The following is an 18,922-nucleotide window of genomic DNA, read 5'->3' as shown; positions in this document are numbered from 1 at the left end:
CCTATAATCTTGTTCCAACAGGTCCGAGTCTTCCAGAATAACAAAAAAGTCAAGACTTTAAGTCTGGATAAAAATGACCTGACTCCATCTCAAGCCTGCTAAGTAAGCTTAAACCACTCTGAAGAAAGAAGCCCTGACTCATTGGGTGCCTCTTTGTGGATACTGGGCTAGCCGTTAGACTCTGCTAAGTCCTTACCAAACAAGGTCCCTGCTTGTCTGTAGAGGAAACTATCTTTTGTCTGGAAAAATCTTTCCACTCTGACATCTTAGAATCGACTTCTAAAAATATCCCTTCATGTGCCTCCTATGAGCAGGAGGCTTTCGGCTCCTCTCCCGCCCTCATTTGGTTCAGATGACTGAAGTGGGGCAGGCTGGAGGCAGCATAGAGCAACCAACTAGCTCCCAGCCTGGAGCAATATCCCTGCTGCCACTGAGCCAAAGCACAGCATGCTGGGACTGTCTGACTAATCCCTGTGGGTGTGGCAGCCTCACACAGGCCACCCCAGGCTGCCAAGCACTGTTTGCTGACAGGCCCTAAGCAATAGAACAGCAGAAGCCAAGTAGGAACTTGTATTTGTACTGTCAGTCTCCATGGCAACAGGTAAGTCAGCACAGAGAACATTCTCAAACTGGCAGAAAAAACCTCAGCCCCACCCTGATAAAACCATCCCTCCGTGGGCAGCCAGCAGATCCCTGAGGCAAAAGCCCTAGGGAAAAAAGCCAAACATACAGATAGTTTGTACAAACATACAGCTTATTCCCAGATGGCTTTCCCTCTTAGAATGTACAGGTTCTTTGACTGACATAGATGTATCCTTGGATTCGTGAGAATGTCTAGAGAGCCAAGGGTGTGCATGGTCCTGGGCCTGCTCTTAGTAGGCTAAATCAGGGATGATGGAAACACATCCTCTGCTCCAGGCTGAGCTGACTCGGGCCAGAATTCCAAGACAGTAAGCAACTACACAGACATATCTTCAGGGCAGAGAGCTGACCTCATTTGAAGAAACACCTGCCCCCACGATGGAGCCGTACAGACTAAGACCCATTTTGGGAAGTTTTTCAGGTGAGTTAGCCTTAGTGTTTCTGGGATGGTGACTTGTGTGCTGACTGGTTTTATGTTGACTTGACACAAGCTGAACTCATCGGAATGGCAGAACCACAGAACCTCAACTGCTAAGTCCTGTAAGATCTAGCTGGAGGGCATTTTCTTTTCTTTTCTTTTTTAGATTTATTAATTTATTATGTATACAGGATTCTGCCTGCATGTGTTCCTCCAGGTCAGAAGAGGGCACCAGATCTTATTACAGTTGGTTGTGAGCCATCATGTTGGCTGGAAATTGAACTCGGGACCTCTGGAAGAGCAGACAGTGTTCTTAACCTCTGAGCCATCTCTCCAGGCTCTAGTAGGGCATTTTCTTAATTAGTGATTGATGGGGGAGGGCCCAGCCCATTGTGGGTTGGGCCATCCTGGCTTCCTGGGTTCTGTAAGAAAGCATGCTCAACAAGCAATGAGCAGCAAGCCAGTAGGCAGCACCCCTCCACGGCCTCTGCCTCAGTTCCTGCTTGAGTTCCTGCTTTCACTGCTTTTGAAGATGAACTGTTAAAAGGAACTGAGTGTGAAATAAACCCTTTCCTCCCCAAGTTACTTTTGGTTATAGTATTTCATCACAACAGTTGTAACCAAGATACCATCCCTCAGCTGAGGTTTCCAGACAGCACCTAATATGAAACCGTGAAGACTTTGGAGCCACAGGCCAGGTGACAGTTTCTGAAGAAAAGAACTGGTGGAGAATACAGGGTACAGTCAGAAGGACAGGCTGGTGGGTACCCTGTGGGATCCCTGGAAATCAGGGATGTTGGGCACCTCAGTCACTGGGAGGAAAAGGGGGAGGGAGAGACAAAAGACCGATGAGGACCAGATTATTGTTTTGCCGAGAACTGACCTGTTTATGTCCATCTGGTCTGCATAGTGAACATGGGTTTCATGTGGTCTGCATAGTGAACATGGGTTTCGTGTGGTCTGCATAGTGAACATGGGTTTCGTGTGGTCTGCATAGTGAACATGGGTTTTGTGTGGTCTGCATAGTGAACATGGGTTTTGTGTGGTCTGTATGTGAACATGGATTTTCATGTGGTCTGTATAGTGAACGTGTTCTTGTTTGTTCTTTATACCCAGAAACAAGAATAGCCTATCTCAGCCACAGTCTGAAGCTATAGTTCAGGGGGTAGAATGTTTGTACGGCATGTGTGAGTTCACTCCCTAGCTTCGTATAAAACTGGGCATGGTGGTGCATGCCGGTAATGCTAGCACTTGGGAGGTGGAGGTAGGAAGATCAGAACTTGACCATTAACCTTGGTTACTGAGGGGGTTAGAGGCTAACAGAGACTACATGGGATTGCATCTCAACAAAACAAAACAAGGAGAAGAGAAGGCTCAGCAGACAAGGGCTCTTACTACTAAGCCTGACTACTTGAGTCAGATCCCTGGTATCTACACAGCAGAAGGAAAGAGCCATTGATCAAAAGCTGTCCTTAGACCTTGTATGGTGACATAGCTTGCCCTCCCTAACCCCTGCAATAAGTAGTTGTCTATAAAAACCTGTATCTAAGCAAGATGTGCAGAATCTCAAAATTTAGGTGGGTCCTCATAACAGAACTCATCAATATTTCCTCTTTTCAGACTAGAAAAAAAGAAGGTAGAGATTGAGAGAGAGACTGCACAACCACTCTGTCCAGAAACACACGGGCACAGTACTTGGAGTGAGAAGCACAGCGTGTAGAGTGGATTTCATGTTTGTGCAAGCACTGTCTGGACGATTTCAGGCAGACTGATCCCATGCTGAGATCACGCCATCTTGGATTAAAAAGTAGGATTCCTCTCTCTGGCTTCATTTTCATTTTGCTAATGTAACCACTAGAAAATGCTAATGCACATGTGCACTCTCTAACTATTCCTAGTGGAGGGGGTCTTGTCTGGAACACTGACAACGCCTCCATTTGCAGAGAGAGGAAGAGAAGGGCGTCCATACCACTAGTGACAATCAGAGGCTACTCTGGGACTCTCCTAACCACTTCCCCAGAACTTTGAATTATAGGAACTAAAATTTTCTTCTGGAGGTTAAGGGGGAAGATGACTGTTTATATAATGGTTCAAAAGTAAGATATTCAACAACCTTAAAAGGCTAGATTGGAGCTGGGTGTGGTAGTGCATTCCTGTAATCCCAGCACTTGGGAAGTATAAACAAAAGGACCCCGAAATTCAAGGTCATCTCCTCAGGTTTGAAATCAGTTTGGGTTACATGAGACCCTATTATCTCCAAAACAAACAAACAACAAAACATTACATTGCTGTAGCATAAATTCCTGTGCACACTGCTTTTCAGTCTAAGAACATTCTAGAACATTCTAGAACAAATCTATATAATTTAAAAAACTGCTATTGTCGCAGGGGCATGAGTGCTGGAGCACATTTTAAAAGGCTAACAACAATTGTGGGTTTGGAAAGATGGTCAGTGGGTCAGGAGCTGGGTACACGAGCATGAGTTTGGGTCACTAGTACCCATATATAAAAACCTGGTCTACAAGAGCTAGTTCCAGGACAGGCTCCAAAACCACAGAGAAACCCTGTCTCGAAAAACCAAAAAAAAAAAAAAAAAAAAAAAAACCAGGTTTGATGGTAATGTAACCCTGATACTGGGGATCAGAGACAAATGGGTGCTGGGGCTCAATGGCCAGCTAGCCTTGTCTAGACAGAAAGTCCCAGATTTAGTGAGAGACCCTGCCTCAAATCATCATCATCACCATCATCATCATCATCATAGTGGATAAACAATTGAGAAAGACATTTCAATGTCAGCCTCTTATTGCCAAATGTTTTCAAACTGAGAGTATATCATACACACACACACACACGTGCACACACACAGCTCTATCTGGGGAGCAGATGTCTGTTAATACTCCCTTGTACCATTGAGCAAAAGATCCCAACACGTAATGTTGAGCATAGAATTTGCTGTCTAAGCCAAGCCTCTACTGATAGGAAAACAGGCATTAGTGATCACTGTGCTGAGAGGTAGTCAAGCAAACCAGAGTACATGGTCTTGTTCTCAAATCCCTAATTCCTCTCACTGCAGCCTTCTGATTGTGCCAAATGTGCCTGAGGTAGGTCTTACATTTTTAAATGCACTAACACTAAAAGTCAAGGTGTTTCTTATGATTCATGTGGAATTGAACATTAGGATCTCTTTTTCTCCCAAATGACACCTTATAATCATGGCTGAGAGTAACCTACCTTCCCATGAGTTATGGCCTCATCAAAGAACTCCATTTCTCTGAGTTATGAACCTAAGACTGGTTTCAGAGTCTTTCAGACCAATGTCCTACTCTGGAAATGAGGTGGATTCCACCCTGCCTTGTGGAGCTAGCTGTACTTGAGAAGCTTAATCTAGAGGACATGCTTCAGTGTTTTGTGGGTACCAACAGCCCCCGCCCTCCCCCCGTTGGAAACTCAAAGGGCAGTAAGTAAAATGGGCATTCTGGCTTAGGTGTGATGAATGAGACACTTGCACAGAAAAGCAGCAGGAAGTTAAGTTTGAATTAGATGTGCATTTGCCACCTAGACCCAGATTCAGTAAGAGACCCTGTCTCAAAACAATTTTTTTAAAGTAAAATGAGGTCATAAAGACTGATCAGGGGCCAGGCATATACCTTTAATTCTAGTACCTGGGAGACAGAGGCAGGAGATCTCTGAGTTTGAGGACAGCCTAGCCTACACAGTGAATTTCAGAATAGCTAGGGTTATACAGAGAAATCCTGTCTAGAAAAACAAACAAACAAGTGAAAAGCAAAAAGACCCAGTGGGAGTGGCAGGAGACCCACACATCTGTCCAGGTGGCCACCTTCAAGGAGAAAATGCAGGCCCATCTGGTGCCACAAGAGCCCTATAACAATGAGCAACTATATGGTGGAGCATGGGAGAAAGCCAGACAATGGTTCATGTCTTGTGGAGAGAGACAGATCTGAAGAGGTGAGGTGGTGAGGAGTGGGCTGAGGTGGGCAGCTTCTTTGCTACCCAGGGCTACGGTGATGTTCATGTCTGGGCTACTGCCAAGTCCCATGTCGGGTCTGTGGTCCTGCTTCAGCCACTGTCTGTGTTGATGTCCATGGTTCCTGTTACCATTGACAGGATAGGGCTGCACAGATTTGTCCCCCTCTTCACTGGCTGTAACACTAGGGAGAATTGGTTCTGCCCCTCTCCAGCTACAGCACTCAGGAGTGATGTGGGATGTCCTTCTGGATATGTGTTGCTTCTATTGGTTGATGAATAAAGCTGTCCCAGCCAACGGCTTAGCTGAGTAAAGCCAGGCAGGAAATCAGAACAGAGATAGAGAAAGCAGATGGAATCAGAGAGATGCCATGCAACTGCTGAAGGAGGAAGACACCAGAACCTTACCTAGTAATCCACAGCCTCATGCTGATACACAGATAAATAGAAATGGGTTAATTTAAGATGTAAGAGTTAGTTATTAAGAAGCCTGAGCTAATAGGTCAGGCAGTGTTGTAATTAGTAGTAGTTTCTGTGTGATTATTTGGGTCTGGAAAACCAGGAAATGAACAAGCAGTATCCATTTACACAGGAGAGAAGGTCCTTTACCTCACCGGGGCGGCACAGTAGAGTTGACCCTATTGTCGGGGTAGGGGTAAGAATGTGATTATGGGAGAACTGGTCCCATCTGCCTCATCTGCCATAGTGGGTGAGGGAGAGATGCGTGTGTGTGTGTGTGTGTGTGTGTGTGTGTATGTTACTGTGGCAAATGGGAGAGCTGGCCCTGAGGTCATGAGAACAAGACATCTGTCCTTTCCCTTTACCATCTACAGCACTCAGGAGAGCTGACCCTGAACCTTGCCTGGGCAACACAGTGGAGCTGGTGTGGGTGAGCCTGCCCTGAGGGCATGAAAGCAGGAGAACCGGCCATACCCCTTGCTCCTTGTTGTTTAGGGTGAACTAACCAGGGCAGTGTTGGAGAGCTCACCCTAGTGGTGAGGATGGGGGAGAGCTGTGGCCTGAACAACCCTGCAACCACCTAGTCCCAGAACCAGGGCTATGAGTTGGCCCACCTCAATATCCACCCGATCTGTGATCTGCTGGAGCACATGCATGGGCTGGTCCTGCAGATCCAAAGCTGCGGGATCTCCACGACACAGGGCAACAACAGAATAACTAAGAGGAGTCCCAGTCAGAGCCCAGAATCAATAGTATAGCAGAAACCAGAGACCTCAAAACAAACCAATGAGTTCAATGAACACTTATAAGTAACAATATGTGGACAAAGGGTATACTGTGTTACTGTGTCACACTACAGCTTCCATGGTGAGATTTTTCTTTCTTTCTTTTTCTTTTTCTTTTCTCTTACATTTTACTTTACTTTATTTCATGGGAGAGGGGAAGTTGCAAGAGCAGAGGGCAGATACAAAGGGATGAGGAGATTAATGGAATTGAGATGTATGATGTGAAAGTCAAAAAGAACAAATAAAAATTTAAAAAATAAAGGGCTGGAGAGATGGCTCAGTGGTTAAGAGCTTTGCCTGCTCTTCCAAAGGTCCTGAGTTCAATTCCCGGCAACCACATGGTGGCTCCCAACCATCTGTGATGAGGTCTGGTGCCCTCTTCTGACTTGCAGTCATACACACAGACAGAATATTGTATACATAACAAATAAATAAATAGATATTTAAAAAAAAAATTTAAAAAATAAAATAAAGTAGTGAAGCAATTGAGAAATACTTGCCCTTGGCCTCCACATGTGTCTGACTGGGGAATGCATAACACACGTGCGTGTGTGTGTGGTGAAAGGAGACAGCTGTCTCCCACAAGTCGTCCCCTGATTTCATGCATACTGTGGCACATGTGCCTGTGCCTGCTTTTGCATGCGTGCATGCCCACATGTGCGTGCGCGCGCACACACACACACACACACACACACACGTACACCAGCAAAGCACACACAGAGAAAAGATCTTTGTTACAGCTAATGTGGCTGCAACTCAGATAGTAGAGCTGAGACAAGAGGTAAGAGGTACAGTTGGCAAAGAAGGCATGAGACAGACTGATGACCGCTGAGTGTTGAACACTGTAGACACTGGGGCAAAGGTGTGTGACTGAGTAACTGTGGCTCCTGTTATCACTGAAAGCACAGAGTTGGCCCCACCCCTCACTGGCTGCAGCACTGGCCCCGCCCCTCACTGGCTACAGCACTGGCCCCGCCCCTCACTGGCTGCAGCACTGGCCCCGCCCATCACTGGCTGCTGCACTCTGCTCACGTGGCTCATGAAGAGGTAGGAACATGAGGACATGGAACTAAAACACTAGCATGTTAAAAAAATACTGCAATTTCTTAGTAAAAATGCCATAATATTTAATTCAACAAAACAAATAATAGCAACATAATATGTGTGTTAGGGTTTTCATTGCTGTCAAAAGATACTATGACCATGGCAACTGTTATAAAGCAAACATTTAATTGGGGTGGCTTGCTTAGAGTTTCAGAGGTTCAGCCCAGTATCATCATGATGGGGAGCACGGCAGTGTGCAGGCAGATGTGGTGCTGGAGCTAAGAGTGAGTGCTACATCTTGTAAGCAACAGGAAATCAGCTGAGCCACTGGGCAGTATCCTGAGCATAGAAAACTCAAGGCCTGCTCCCACAGCGACACACCTCCTGCTATAAAGCCATGCCCACTCCAACAAGGCCATGTCTCCTAGAGTGCCACTCCCTGTGAAATTATGGGGGCCAATATTCAAAGCACCACAATATGTAAAATGATAGAGTCTCTGGAAGTTACTTACTTATTTTGTCCAATTGTCTCAAAATCTTTGACAACAATCACAAGGGAAGATGAAGAGTCCAGTGGTATCCCCTTCAAGTCAAATTCCAAAATCTGTTCACAGAAAGGTTAGGAAAACAAAAAGGCCATTAAACAGAATATAAGATATACTGGGCAGTAATCTTCACTAGCAATCTTTTGAGTTACTAAGTTCTATAGTTTGGGTGATGAAAAGGCAGACTAGACAGAGATTCAGGGAATGTGGGGGCCACTCCTGGCTTCTCATTTTCTAGATCTTTAGGGCTATAGCTGGGTCACCAAACCTCTGACTCATGGTCAGAAAATGAACTTAACGCCTACCAAAACTGTTGAGAAAATACTTCCTTTAATGGTTATTTTTAAACCCTGCTCTTTTAGGCATTATTATTGAGTAATGAATAAGCCAGAAACCTTTCTTCTAAGACTCATTAGCTCTTACTGTGAGCCCCATTGTGGTCAGGGCTGTGATTTATACAGTTGTTTTTTTTTTTTCTCAGCTTCTCACTTTAATTCAGTAACTTACTTTCTAATAATAGATGCAAAAGAATTAACAACATACCATGAATGCCTTTGATTGACTAGATAATCAACTGATTATTCAAAGTAAGCAATTTGAGCCTCTTTGTATGACTTTGGGATAGAAGAAGGTTGTCTCACAGTTCCTATGAGAATTGAGAATACACCCACCAATCCCAAGGAGTGTGGGGCTAGCATTTCACTGAGGTTTAGGTTCAGCCACAAAACAGCAGGTAAGATGCTTACTTGTTCACTACATTTGCAAAATGAAGGGGGAAAACACCTTGGAAACAAAATGGAGTTAAGGTGGATAATGACCACACATGAAAACAAACCTTTCTCCTTGGGTCATGCGGATTAAGAGTCATGTCAGATTGGTACAACTCAGAAGCAATGGCAGCATGCAAATATGGTTTTGCCTTGTTTTATCCTTGGCGCTCTGTGCCAAGTGCTAGGAGCACACAAGGTACCAGGGGCTTCTTGCTCTCACAGGTCTTAAGCTCCAGTGGTTGTGTTGTGAGTTAAAGAGGGTAGACTTCCTCACAGCCTGCAGACCTGCGTGGTTTCCCACAGAGGCTTCAAGAGGCTTCACAGCTTCACCTCACTGATGCCCAGATATGGTCCTTATATTTAGACTTATTAAAGCCAGTTGGCAGAGGGAATAATTTGGGATGGGTGAAAGGGAAGTCTCCCTCTGATGATTCAGGAACAACAACAAAGACATTGCTGTGGTCCAGGAAGGTTCAGCCCGGCTTTTGAAAGAAACAATGGGACTGGTCATCAAAAAATTAGTCAGACTGGGAAAATCCTACTCTGCGGGGAAAATGAAATGTTTCATCTGTCTCTAAAACACTAAACTCCGAGCCACTTATAAAATAAATGCAAAGTCAACAGTGTGTGTCAGGGTGTAAATAAGCTACACGGTTTCTCTTAAGCAGAATATTACATAGTCATGAAAATACTTTTGAGTCAAATGATACTAATACATGCTTGGGATATGATAGTAAGAAGAAATAGCATAGGAAATAATTAAATTATAATACATAATAGTATTTCAGACATCAGATTTGTTCATTGAGAAAGCAACTATTGATACATGTAGAAGTTAACTACTTGTTTCTAGAGCAGTGGTTCTCAACCTTCCTAATGCTGTGACTTTTAATGCAGTTCCTCATGTGATCCCCAACCATAAAATTATCTTCATTGCTACTTCATAACTGTAGTTTTGCTACTGTTATGAATTATAATGTAAATATCTGATATGCAGGTATCTGATATTTGGCTCCTATCTGGGTCATAACCCACAGGTTGAGAACCACTCTTCTAGAGAGTTAACTTAAACTTCCTTTTGCAATGCTAGGTTAGTTAGTTTAATGCCAACACGACACAAGTCAGAGTCAATTTGTTTTTGTTTTTTTTTTTTAAGTAGATTTTTGAGAGAGGGTGGGGAGGGTTTCTCTCTAGATACCTGAATATCCTGGAACTGACATTTAGGTAGATCAGGCTGGTCTTGAACTCACAGAAATCCACCTGCCTCTGTCTCCTAAGTGCTGGGATTAAAGGTGTGCAGCATTATGCCCAGCTATGCCAGAGTAATTTTGGAAGAGGGAACCTCAATTGAGAAAATATCCCCACCAGACTGGCCTACAGGTAAGCCTGCAGTGTGTTTTCTAGAGAGGTGGTTGATGTGGGAGGGCCCTCTTACTGTGTGCCACCCTTGGGCTGGTGGTCTTGGGTACTATAAGAAAGGAAGCTAAGCAAGCCATGAGGAGCAAGTTAGAAGAATCATTGCTCTGTGGTCTTTGCTAGTTTCTACTTCCAGGTTCCTGCCCTGCTTGAGTTCCTGTCCTGACTTTCCTGATGGAAGCTACAAGCTGAAAGAAATAAACCCTTTCCTTCCTAGGTTGCTTTTGATCATGATGTTTTATCATAGCAATAGAAACTCAACTAAGACAAATATTTACCTGAAGTCCTATGATTTCTATTAGAGAACTTTATTTTTGTCACAGAAATCAGTAAATTCCATCACTCAGCTAGATACTTGAAGTATCAAGTACCAAGGGCTTGTCTTTTAATAAATGGCATGCACACATGGTTTTACAAGGAGCTCTCCGAGACTGGAGATGTTCTAGTGTTCACTGTTGTGCTAAAGAAGTGGATGGGGTCATAAGTCAAGCTAGTGAGCTAGGCTAGGACTCCTCCCTCCTGCACAGGCTCTGTACACACGTCTCTGGTGTTCAGGAAATGGGCACAAGCCAGGCCATCACTGAGCTGCTCTGATCCTTGAGGGGGAAGAAGGGAATTGGAATGGATGGGGGGTTGCACAGAGATTTTCTTCCAAAGAAGAGCATTAGCCTCCAACCCAAGAGGGCAACTGGACGAAGCTTATCCTTTAAAAGAAAGTTGAAAAAACGCAATGCAGTCACCTCATTCCAGACCGGGTTGAGTTCATTATCAACTTTCTTTGTTTTCTTCTTCTCATCTGCAAATACAAAAAAGTAAGAGATTCGATCAACTAGAAATAATTCATGTAGAATCTAGTTGACGCCCATAAAAAACCATTCTTAGAGCCTCTCATGCCACCGTTTACCCCTTTGTCTGGCAGCTGTGGGGAGCACCTGAGTCAGTTTCCAAGAAATAAGGATTCAGCTCCACCTCTCTCACTCAGGCCTCCCAACTGGCATTTCCACTTTGTTGTGGAAAGAACCCAAGGGGACTGACCTTTTTTCTTTTTTTTTTTTTTTTTCGGTTTTTCGAGACAGGGTTTCTCTGTGGCTTTGGAGCCTGTCCTGGAACTAGCTCTTTTAGACCAGGCTGGTCTCGAACTCACAGAGATTCACCTGCCTCTACCTCCCAAGTGCTGGGATTAAAGGCGTGCGCCACCACCGCCCGGCTGGGGACTGACCTTTGAGACACGGGGATGGCCATTCTAGAGTTGAACACACCGAGGATGGAATGTGATACAATGAGCTCACAGTTGGCAGTGGGACCTGAGATTTCAACCCTGAAGCCCTCGCTGCTCCAAAGTTGGTAAGACAAAATCATGGCTTAGCAGTTAAGCTGGGCTCCCTCCCAAAGCCTCATCCACACACTCACCCAGAAAGCAGTTTTGTTGACGACCAGTGGAGGACTTGGAGGTTCCCTTCACTACTGGACCACCTTTTGAGACCTAAGATCTTTTTTCTCTGTGTCTGTGCCTTAATGAGAAAATGGGTGAATCTAGCCTCGAGTAGTTTTCTTAAGGCTCCTGTGTCGGTCCTCCAAACTTACCAAGATAAATGCTTGCCTCTGAGTACCATATGCATTAAAAGCATCATCTCATCTCCTTGGAAACAGTGTATTTTTTATTATTACCTTTGTCATACCTCCCTTCACAGCTAAGGCAAATGAGGCTAACAACATATTCAAAGTCACCCAGTCACTAAGTGGTATGGTTCTGATTTGAACCTAGGCAGGGTGCCTTGGCAGCCACACTTTGAAGTCACGCATAACCATTGCTTTTGCCCTGCTGCTGAGGAATGTGGGGGAGGTGGGTTCTGTTCAGCCGCTTGCCACATCACTTCTGCTCCCAACACACAGCCGGCTGAGGGCCTAACCACCTCGTTCTTCCAAGACCTCAGCATAGCAATACTGTGAGTCAGGAACTTCGCTCTGCTAAACATTAACTTTTCCGCTTGAGTGGGCCTCACATGGTCCAACTGGCTTTCTTTCCAAAGCTTCCCTCCTAGAGGAAGAGAAACCATGGGAGAAATGACCAGCCAGCTCAGGCCAAGGCACCTCACAGCGACGATTCTCCAAGTGAGGTCTCCCACAGACATTAATCCACTCCTTCGTTCCTCCACCCAGCAAATTGACTTTTTTTTTTTTTAAATAGCACTTGCCAGGTGTTGAACTGGACCTGGGGGTGGCCTACTGGGGGTGTGCCCAGAGGTCACTGAGGAGGGCAGGATGATTTCAGTTGCCATCCAAGGAGTACGGAAAAGGAAAATTCAGAGGAAGAAAGGTGATGTCAGCACCGTTGGCTGGAAGCAAAGGAGATTAGGGCTGTATAGAAAGGTTCTAGCCAGACACAATGTGAGCCTTGAATTCCACGCTGTTTCATTTGACTGATACAAGCGATAAAGGAAAGAGGATTTTAGAATCCAGCCTTAAGGACATCCAGAAGTTCACAATCCAACAAGGAAAACTAAGTTTATCCCCCAAAATGTCCGATACAGGCCGGGCGGTGGTGGCGCACGCCTTTAATCCCAGCACTTGGGAGGCAGAGGCAGGTGGATCTCTGTGAGTTCGAGACCAGCCTGGTCTACAAGAGCTAGTTCCAGGACAGGCTCCAAAACCACAGAGACACCCTGTCTCGAAAAACTTAAAAAAAAAAAAAAAACGTCCGATATATGCCGCTGAGCACATGACCCAGGCAGATGCTGAGAACAATGGCTTTTCAGGGAAGCTAAGCAGAAGCTGGCTGACCACAGGCCAGGTGGAGCTATTCACCTGGAACTTCCAGTAGATGCCAGGCTGGTCACATGACAGACATACCAAAAGCATTGCCTTGGGGGTGGAGACAGGGGGCTCAGCGAGAGCCAGGTATTGCTGAGCTTCTATAGGCTCCTTTCATGAACACTACCTAGATCACAGAGCTAGGAAGAAGGCTTCTAGCCAGGCCTAGTCTGAGTCCAAAAAAAAAAGTTCTTATCAGTAGCCACAGGCAGGTATTTATTCTATTCAGTGTATTTTGCCTCTTTTCTTCCTACCAAAGGTCAGAGTGGCAGACTCTGGACATCAGATTAAATAGCCGGAAATGCCCTCTCCCGTCTCCCCATCACCTACGTCTGTGGGCTGCCACCTCTGCAGTTAGTAAGATAATGGTTCCTTCCTTTGGAAAGGAACTGAGCACTTTCATCGCAGAACAAAACAACAGATGCAAAAGCAGAACACCCTGGACCACAGCTAGAGGCATTCTTCAGGACGTTTCCTGTGTTCTGATTAGTGAAGCCTGCCTCCGACTCAGCTCTGGAAAGTTGAAGCGGTCTGCCAGTCTCCGTGCCAGAGACCCAGACAACCCCTGTCTGTTTTCACAGGATAATTTCTTTGCTGGCCATTAGCTCTTTTCACTGTGTCAGACCCTGTGATGGTTAACTCAACTTGACACGGCCAGGAATCACCCGGGAAGAGTCTCAAGGGAATGTGTATATTGGCTTGAGCTGTGGGTGTGCCTGTGGAGGACTCGCCTATTAAATTCACTGTTATGGGAAGACCAAGACGTCTGGAAGTTTTCCCTAGGTAAGAGATCCTGAAGTGTATAAAGTAGAGAAAGAAAGCAAGCCAGCAGCATTAACTTCTTGAGGCCTTTGACCATGGATGTGTTATGACTAGCTGCTTCAAGTTCCTGTCGCCATACTTAACAATGGACAGCAACCTGGAGCTGTAATCTATGGCATGCCCTTTCTCCTCTTTGTAGAGTTTGTCAGGCTATGTTATCAGGGCCACAGGAATGAATCCAGGACAAACCCTGCAGACAAGGCCTGAGAGAGAACTTGAGGCTGACCAGCCTGCTCCAGTTGTATACAGAGGCCAGCCGGGATGCTCAGGTTAAGTTGATATTTTACAATCGGTTGAGTCTGAACAGAGATTTACTCTCTCTATTGGTTACTTTTTTTTTTTTTTTTTTTTTTGGTTTTTTCGAGACAGGGTTTCTCTGTGGTTTTGGAGCCTGTGCCTGTCCTGGAACTAGCTCTTGTAGACCAGGCTGGTCTCGAACTCACAGAGATCCGCCTGCCTCTGCCTCCCAAGTGCTGGGATTAAAGGCGTGCGCCACCACCGCCTGGCTATTGGTTACTTTTTTGTGGCTGTGACAAAAGCAAAGGAAAAGTTCATTTTGGTGTACAGTCCAGAGACAGTCTATCATGGCAGCAAGAGCTAGACTGGGGGTTGGTCACACTGCTCCTGCCGTCGGGAGCCAGAGAGACATGGACGCTGGCGCTTGGCTCCTGTTTATTTTCATTCGGTAGCCTTGGCCCTGGAAAGACAGCTCATCAGTTAAGAGTGCTGACTGCTCTTGCAGAGAACCTGAGCTTCATTCTCAGCGCCCACGTCGGACAGCACACAACCATAAGTAACTCCAGTTCTCAGGGGACCTAACACCTCCAGCCTCTGCAGGCACTCGCATTCATGTGTATAGACACGGATACACACACACGCATGCACACAAGCATATAAACAGATGCATACAAATAATAAAAATCAATCTTTTTTTTTTTTTTTGGTTTTTCGAGACAGGGTTTCTCTGTGGTTTTGGAGCCTGTCCTGGAACTAGCTCTTGTAGACCAGGCTGGTCTCGAACTCACAGAGATCCGCCTACCTCTGCCTCCCGAGTGCTGGGATTAAAGGTGTGCGCCACCACCGCCCGGCTTAAAAATCAATCTTAAAGAGTGAGTCCTGGACGGGAGGTTGGGAGGAGGCTGGGAGGAGTGGAGGGAGGGGAGGATGTGCTTAGGATGTATTTTATGGGAGAATAATAATTTTTTTGTTTTGTTTTTTTAAGACAGGGTTTCTCTATAGCTTTGAAGCCTGTTCTGGACCTCTCTCTGTAGACCAGGCTGGCCTCAAACTCACAGACCTCCACCTGTCTCTGCCTCCTGAGTGCCAGGATTAAAGGCGTGCACCACCACTGCCTGGCTGAGAAGAATAAACTTTAAAAAAAAAAGGGGGGGGAATAACTGTTAAAATACCTTTTAAAGAAAAGAATAGGCCTCCTTGAAGGTCACAACTATACTATATATTAATACTGTTATGCAGGTGCTCACAGACTGTTGGTGAGTAGCTTCTCCATGGTTTGTGTGATTGAACTTCTCAGGTGTGCCTAAGTGTGATGAGTAGGGTTGCCTTAGTGATTAAAAGAGAGCATGAATACCAAGTCTACAGTGCTGAGTCTCAGCTTTGAGCAAACAGCAGCCACTAGTGTTTCTCATTAAGATACCAGGGCAGCACCCCATTTTACCTTCTCTAGGACATTCCCAGGGCCCAGGGCCCCAAGGGACAGGAAGTGCTCAGTGAAGCAAGGGACAGTCCTTCACGGCTCCATTTCTGATCTCAGTGACCACCTAGGGCAAGTGGTGCATGGGCAGTGACTGTCCTGATTGTCAGTCAGCCTGGCAACCACAAGGATGGGGCAGTCCCACAAGAACCAGGGGCCAGAGCTGTCTGTAGTGGGGCAAGGGACAGTTCTCAGTCCCCAGGAGTTAAGGGCAGTCCTGGCCAAGCCACCCGGGGGAGCTCTCTGGAGGCATGCCTGACTTTTTCATCCCAACCCTGGCTGCTCCAGTGCTTCAGAAAGATGTTGCCAAACGAGTTCAAGGAAAATGCTTTGGGGCCAAACCGCAACCGCTATAGGAAGAGAAGGAGCTTTGTGCATTTCTGAGACAGCTGATAACACAGACACAGGAACACCCCAGGCCAAAGCAGCCTGGGTTCCTGCTCCTGCGTCTAAAGCCCAATGCCCCACGGGCCTCTGAGATGGCCTTTTGGGTTGTGAGCTCCTGAATAAAACCCTAGACTAGCAGTGAACCCTGGCCATCTGAAAGACTCACAAAAGCCCCCTCTTAAAGCCCAGTTGGGGAATGGTATCCAACCCCACTGGTAGTAGGCTGATTTTTTTTTTTTTTTTTTTTTTTTTGGATTTTTCGAGACAGGGTTTCTCCGTAGCTTTTGGTTCCTGTCCTGGAACTAGCTCTTGTAGACCAGGCTGGTCTCGAACTCACAGAGATCCACCTGCCTCTGCCTCCCAAGTGCTGGGATTAAAGGCGTGCGCCACCACTGCCCGGCTAGTAGGCTGATTTTATATGTGAGCCTCCACTCTGTGTGGGCACTTTACACCCATGCCTAACCTTACTACCAGGGTACTAGAGTGCCCATTTTATAGATGAAGGAATAAAAGCAGGAGATGTTAATTAATTTGCCCCAGGCTTCCTACCGGGAAAAGAGCAGGATAGTCGTTTGCCCCAAGTCAGCTTCACTTCTAAGCCTGCACACTGAGAAACCCCTGTAGGCTGAGGAGCCCAGCAACCCATGTCTTTCTCAGGACTTCCCAGCCATATGAGCTGCTTCCTGCTACTCTATCTAGATGTCTCCATTAGTGAGCCTTGGTATCTAATATTCAGGAGAACCAGCTTCCTCGTGTAGATTTATAACCTGCCAGACACCTGTAGGGTGTAAGAGGTCACCTGTTCTTTTTTAAGTTTAATTTTAGTGTTTGAGACAGGGTCTCACATATCCCAGACTGACCACAAACTTGATATATAGTTTGCCTACATTCTGGGATTACATACATATATGCCTTTATGCAGAATTTGAACCCAGGGCTTTCTGCATGCTAAGTAAGCACTGTGTCCTCTCTCTGCCTCTCTGTCTCTGTCTCTCTCTCACAGAGATACCTGCCTAACCTGTTCTCACCACCTTCATTCCAAGACACAATAAAGTTAAACAGTTTATTTGAATGCACAAGTTTCAGTTCCTGCTGGTTTCTGACTGGAATGTTTCTGAGACATAATTTGCTAGAGAGTGAATCCATGGTGGTCCTTAGCAAACTTTCATCCAGGCCAGCTGAGGACCTGACTCTTAGGGGGCCCAGAACCTCTGTAAAAGGGGAACATTAAGAGCCCAAGAATCAAATGAAAGAACAAAAATGTGCCTGAGATCATGGGAAGCTCTGTGAATCAGAATTAGTAACTGCTTCAGCCAGTCTCTACCCAAGACATCGTACCAAGAGGAGGTCAAATAACCCCAGAAGAGAATTTTGAAAACAAAAGCAGAGTAGAAATTATGATCATCAGATCTTGTTACTCCTTGGTGAAAAAAAAAATGACCGAATTTACCCTAAGCCTCAGCCCCCATGCTCCACAATAGGCAATATCTCATACCACAGGTCATCTTATCTCTGAGGAGGGTCTCACCATTGCCAGCAATTTAAAACAATCTCAGCCCTCTTTCCTGTGCTGTGGTTGGCTGTGGCTTCTAGCTCCTAAGTCAGCTGGCTAGCTGTTAGTGGGAGATCTGAGGAGTCCGGGGTGGAGGTGGGCTGCTCATTGTCAGTGGAGCCTAGAACGGAACATTGTGTAGAATTAAAGTGAGAGATCCGATACAGATAGAGAACCTGCTGTGCCCTGAGCTGTGGGAAAGGTCATGCCCAGACTATGAACCCAAATACAAATCCAGGTTCTCTTCCTTCTCTGCCTCTTCCTGGCCACACAGCTCTGCTCTCCCTCAGTCTTGCTGAGGCGCGTGCCCACCTCACTTGCAAAAACAGAAATGTGCCCCAGCAGCTCCAAGGGCTCTGAACAACAAATAATACCACACCCATGAAATGGCTTTGGACACCGCGTTGGAGGAAGGGCTTCTTCAAACCAGGCCACTCCTGTAGATAGCACCAGGAGTCTCAGATAAGGCTTTGGAGGTCAGAAGTGTGCAGACGGAAGGGCCCAGTGCCCAGGCTCTGACCCCGGTAGGGTAAGAAACCCAAGGGCTGAGATTCCAAAAAAAAAAAAAAAAATGCAATGGTAGAAAAGAGCCCGGTGCCAGGCATGGTGGTTCACACTTTTGATCCTAGAAACTTGGAAGGTGAAGGCAGGGGCATCTCTGTGAGTTAGAGGCCAACCTGGTCTACCTACAAAGCTCCAGGACAGCCAGGGCTGCAGAGAGAGACAAAACAAAACAAAAACCCACTGTACCAGGATTCTCCTTTGGAAGAAAAAGAGTGCCGAAAGAGCCGAGGGGAGGAGAAGGTCAGTCATGAGCAGACAGAGCAGATGTGTCTGAGACTCACTCAGCTCTGCATAAGAAGCAACAGCCTTCCCAGAGGGTAGTGCACTGTGGAGCCCCAGCTCTACCTGGGACCGGCTATGAGATGCTCGCCTAGGGAGTTACCCCACTCTATCCAAAACCATTTCTCCAGCTCTGAAAGATTTCACTTCTGGGCTGAAGAGAAGGCCCAGGGCAGGAGTTGAGATTGGAACTTAAGAAAAATAAAATGGGCCGGGCGGTGGTGGCGCACGCCTTTAATCCCAGCACTCGGGAGGCAGAGGCAGGCGGATCTCTGTGAGTTCGAGACCAGCCTGGTCTACAAGAGCTAGTTCCAGGACAGGCTCCAAAGCCACAGAGAAACCCTGTCTCGAAAAACCAAAAAAAAAAAAAAAAAAAAAAAAGAAAAGAAAAATAAAATGGATGTGTCTGCACATACCTGTAACCCTAGAAGCTAGGAAGATGGGAACAGTGTGGGGGCTCCCAATCTAACCTAGCCTAAAACCCGCAAGGTTCAGTGAGGGACCACCTCAAAGGGATATGGTGGAGAGCAATAGAGGATGCGCAGTGTCCTCCTGCAGCCAACATGCTCGTCAAGCACACCTCCCTGCCTGTACCCATGTACAAACAGACACACCACCAGCACAATTTAGAGAAAGACTTTAGAGCTGTGGTTGGCAGTGCACACCTATAATCCCAGCACTTGGAAGGGCAGAGAAAAGTGGATCTCTGTGAGTCTGAGGCCAGCCTGGT

At 46.2% G+C, this 18,922-nt stretch overlaps 1 protein-coding gene across 2 annotated transcripts in view; it reads right to left on the bottom strand.

Annotated features, from left to right (window-relative positions):
* The window catches only part of Myof (myoferlin), a 146,060-nt gene that overhangs the window by 112,142 nt on the left and 14,996 nt on the right, over window positions 1-18,922 (bottom strand). For both annotated transcript variants that reach the window (XM_057777697.1, XM_057777696.1), the window contains exons 2-3: window positions 10,804-10,859; window positions 7,845-7,936 (exon numbers count right to left, since the gene is read on the bottom strand). In XM_057777697.1, coding sequence (XP_057633680.1) covers window positions 7,845-7,936; window positions 10,804-10,859 — 148 coding nt within the window. The remainder of the gene's footprint in view (window positions 1-7,844; window positions 7,937-10,803; window positions 10,860-18,922) is intronic.

The sequence above is a fragment of the Chionomys nivalis genome, chromosome 8 (assembly GCF_950005125.1).
Source record: "Chionomys nivalis chromosome 8, mChiNiv1.1, whole genome shotgun sequence".
In the NCBI taxonomy this organism is placed as follows: domain Eukaryota; kingdom Metazoa; phylum Chordata; class Mammalia; order Rodentia; family Cricetidae; genus Chionomys; species Chionomys nivalis.
This window is presented reverse-complemented; position numbering and strand designations above follow the sequence as displayed.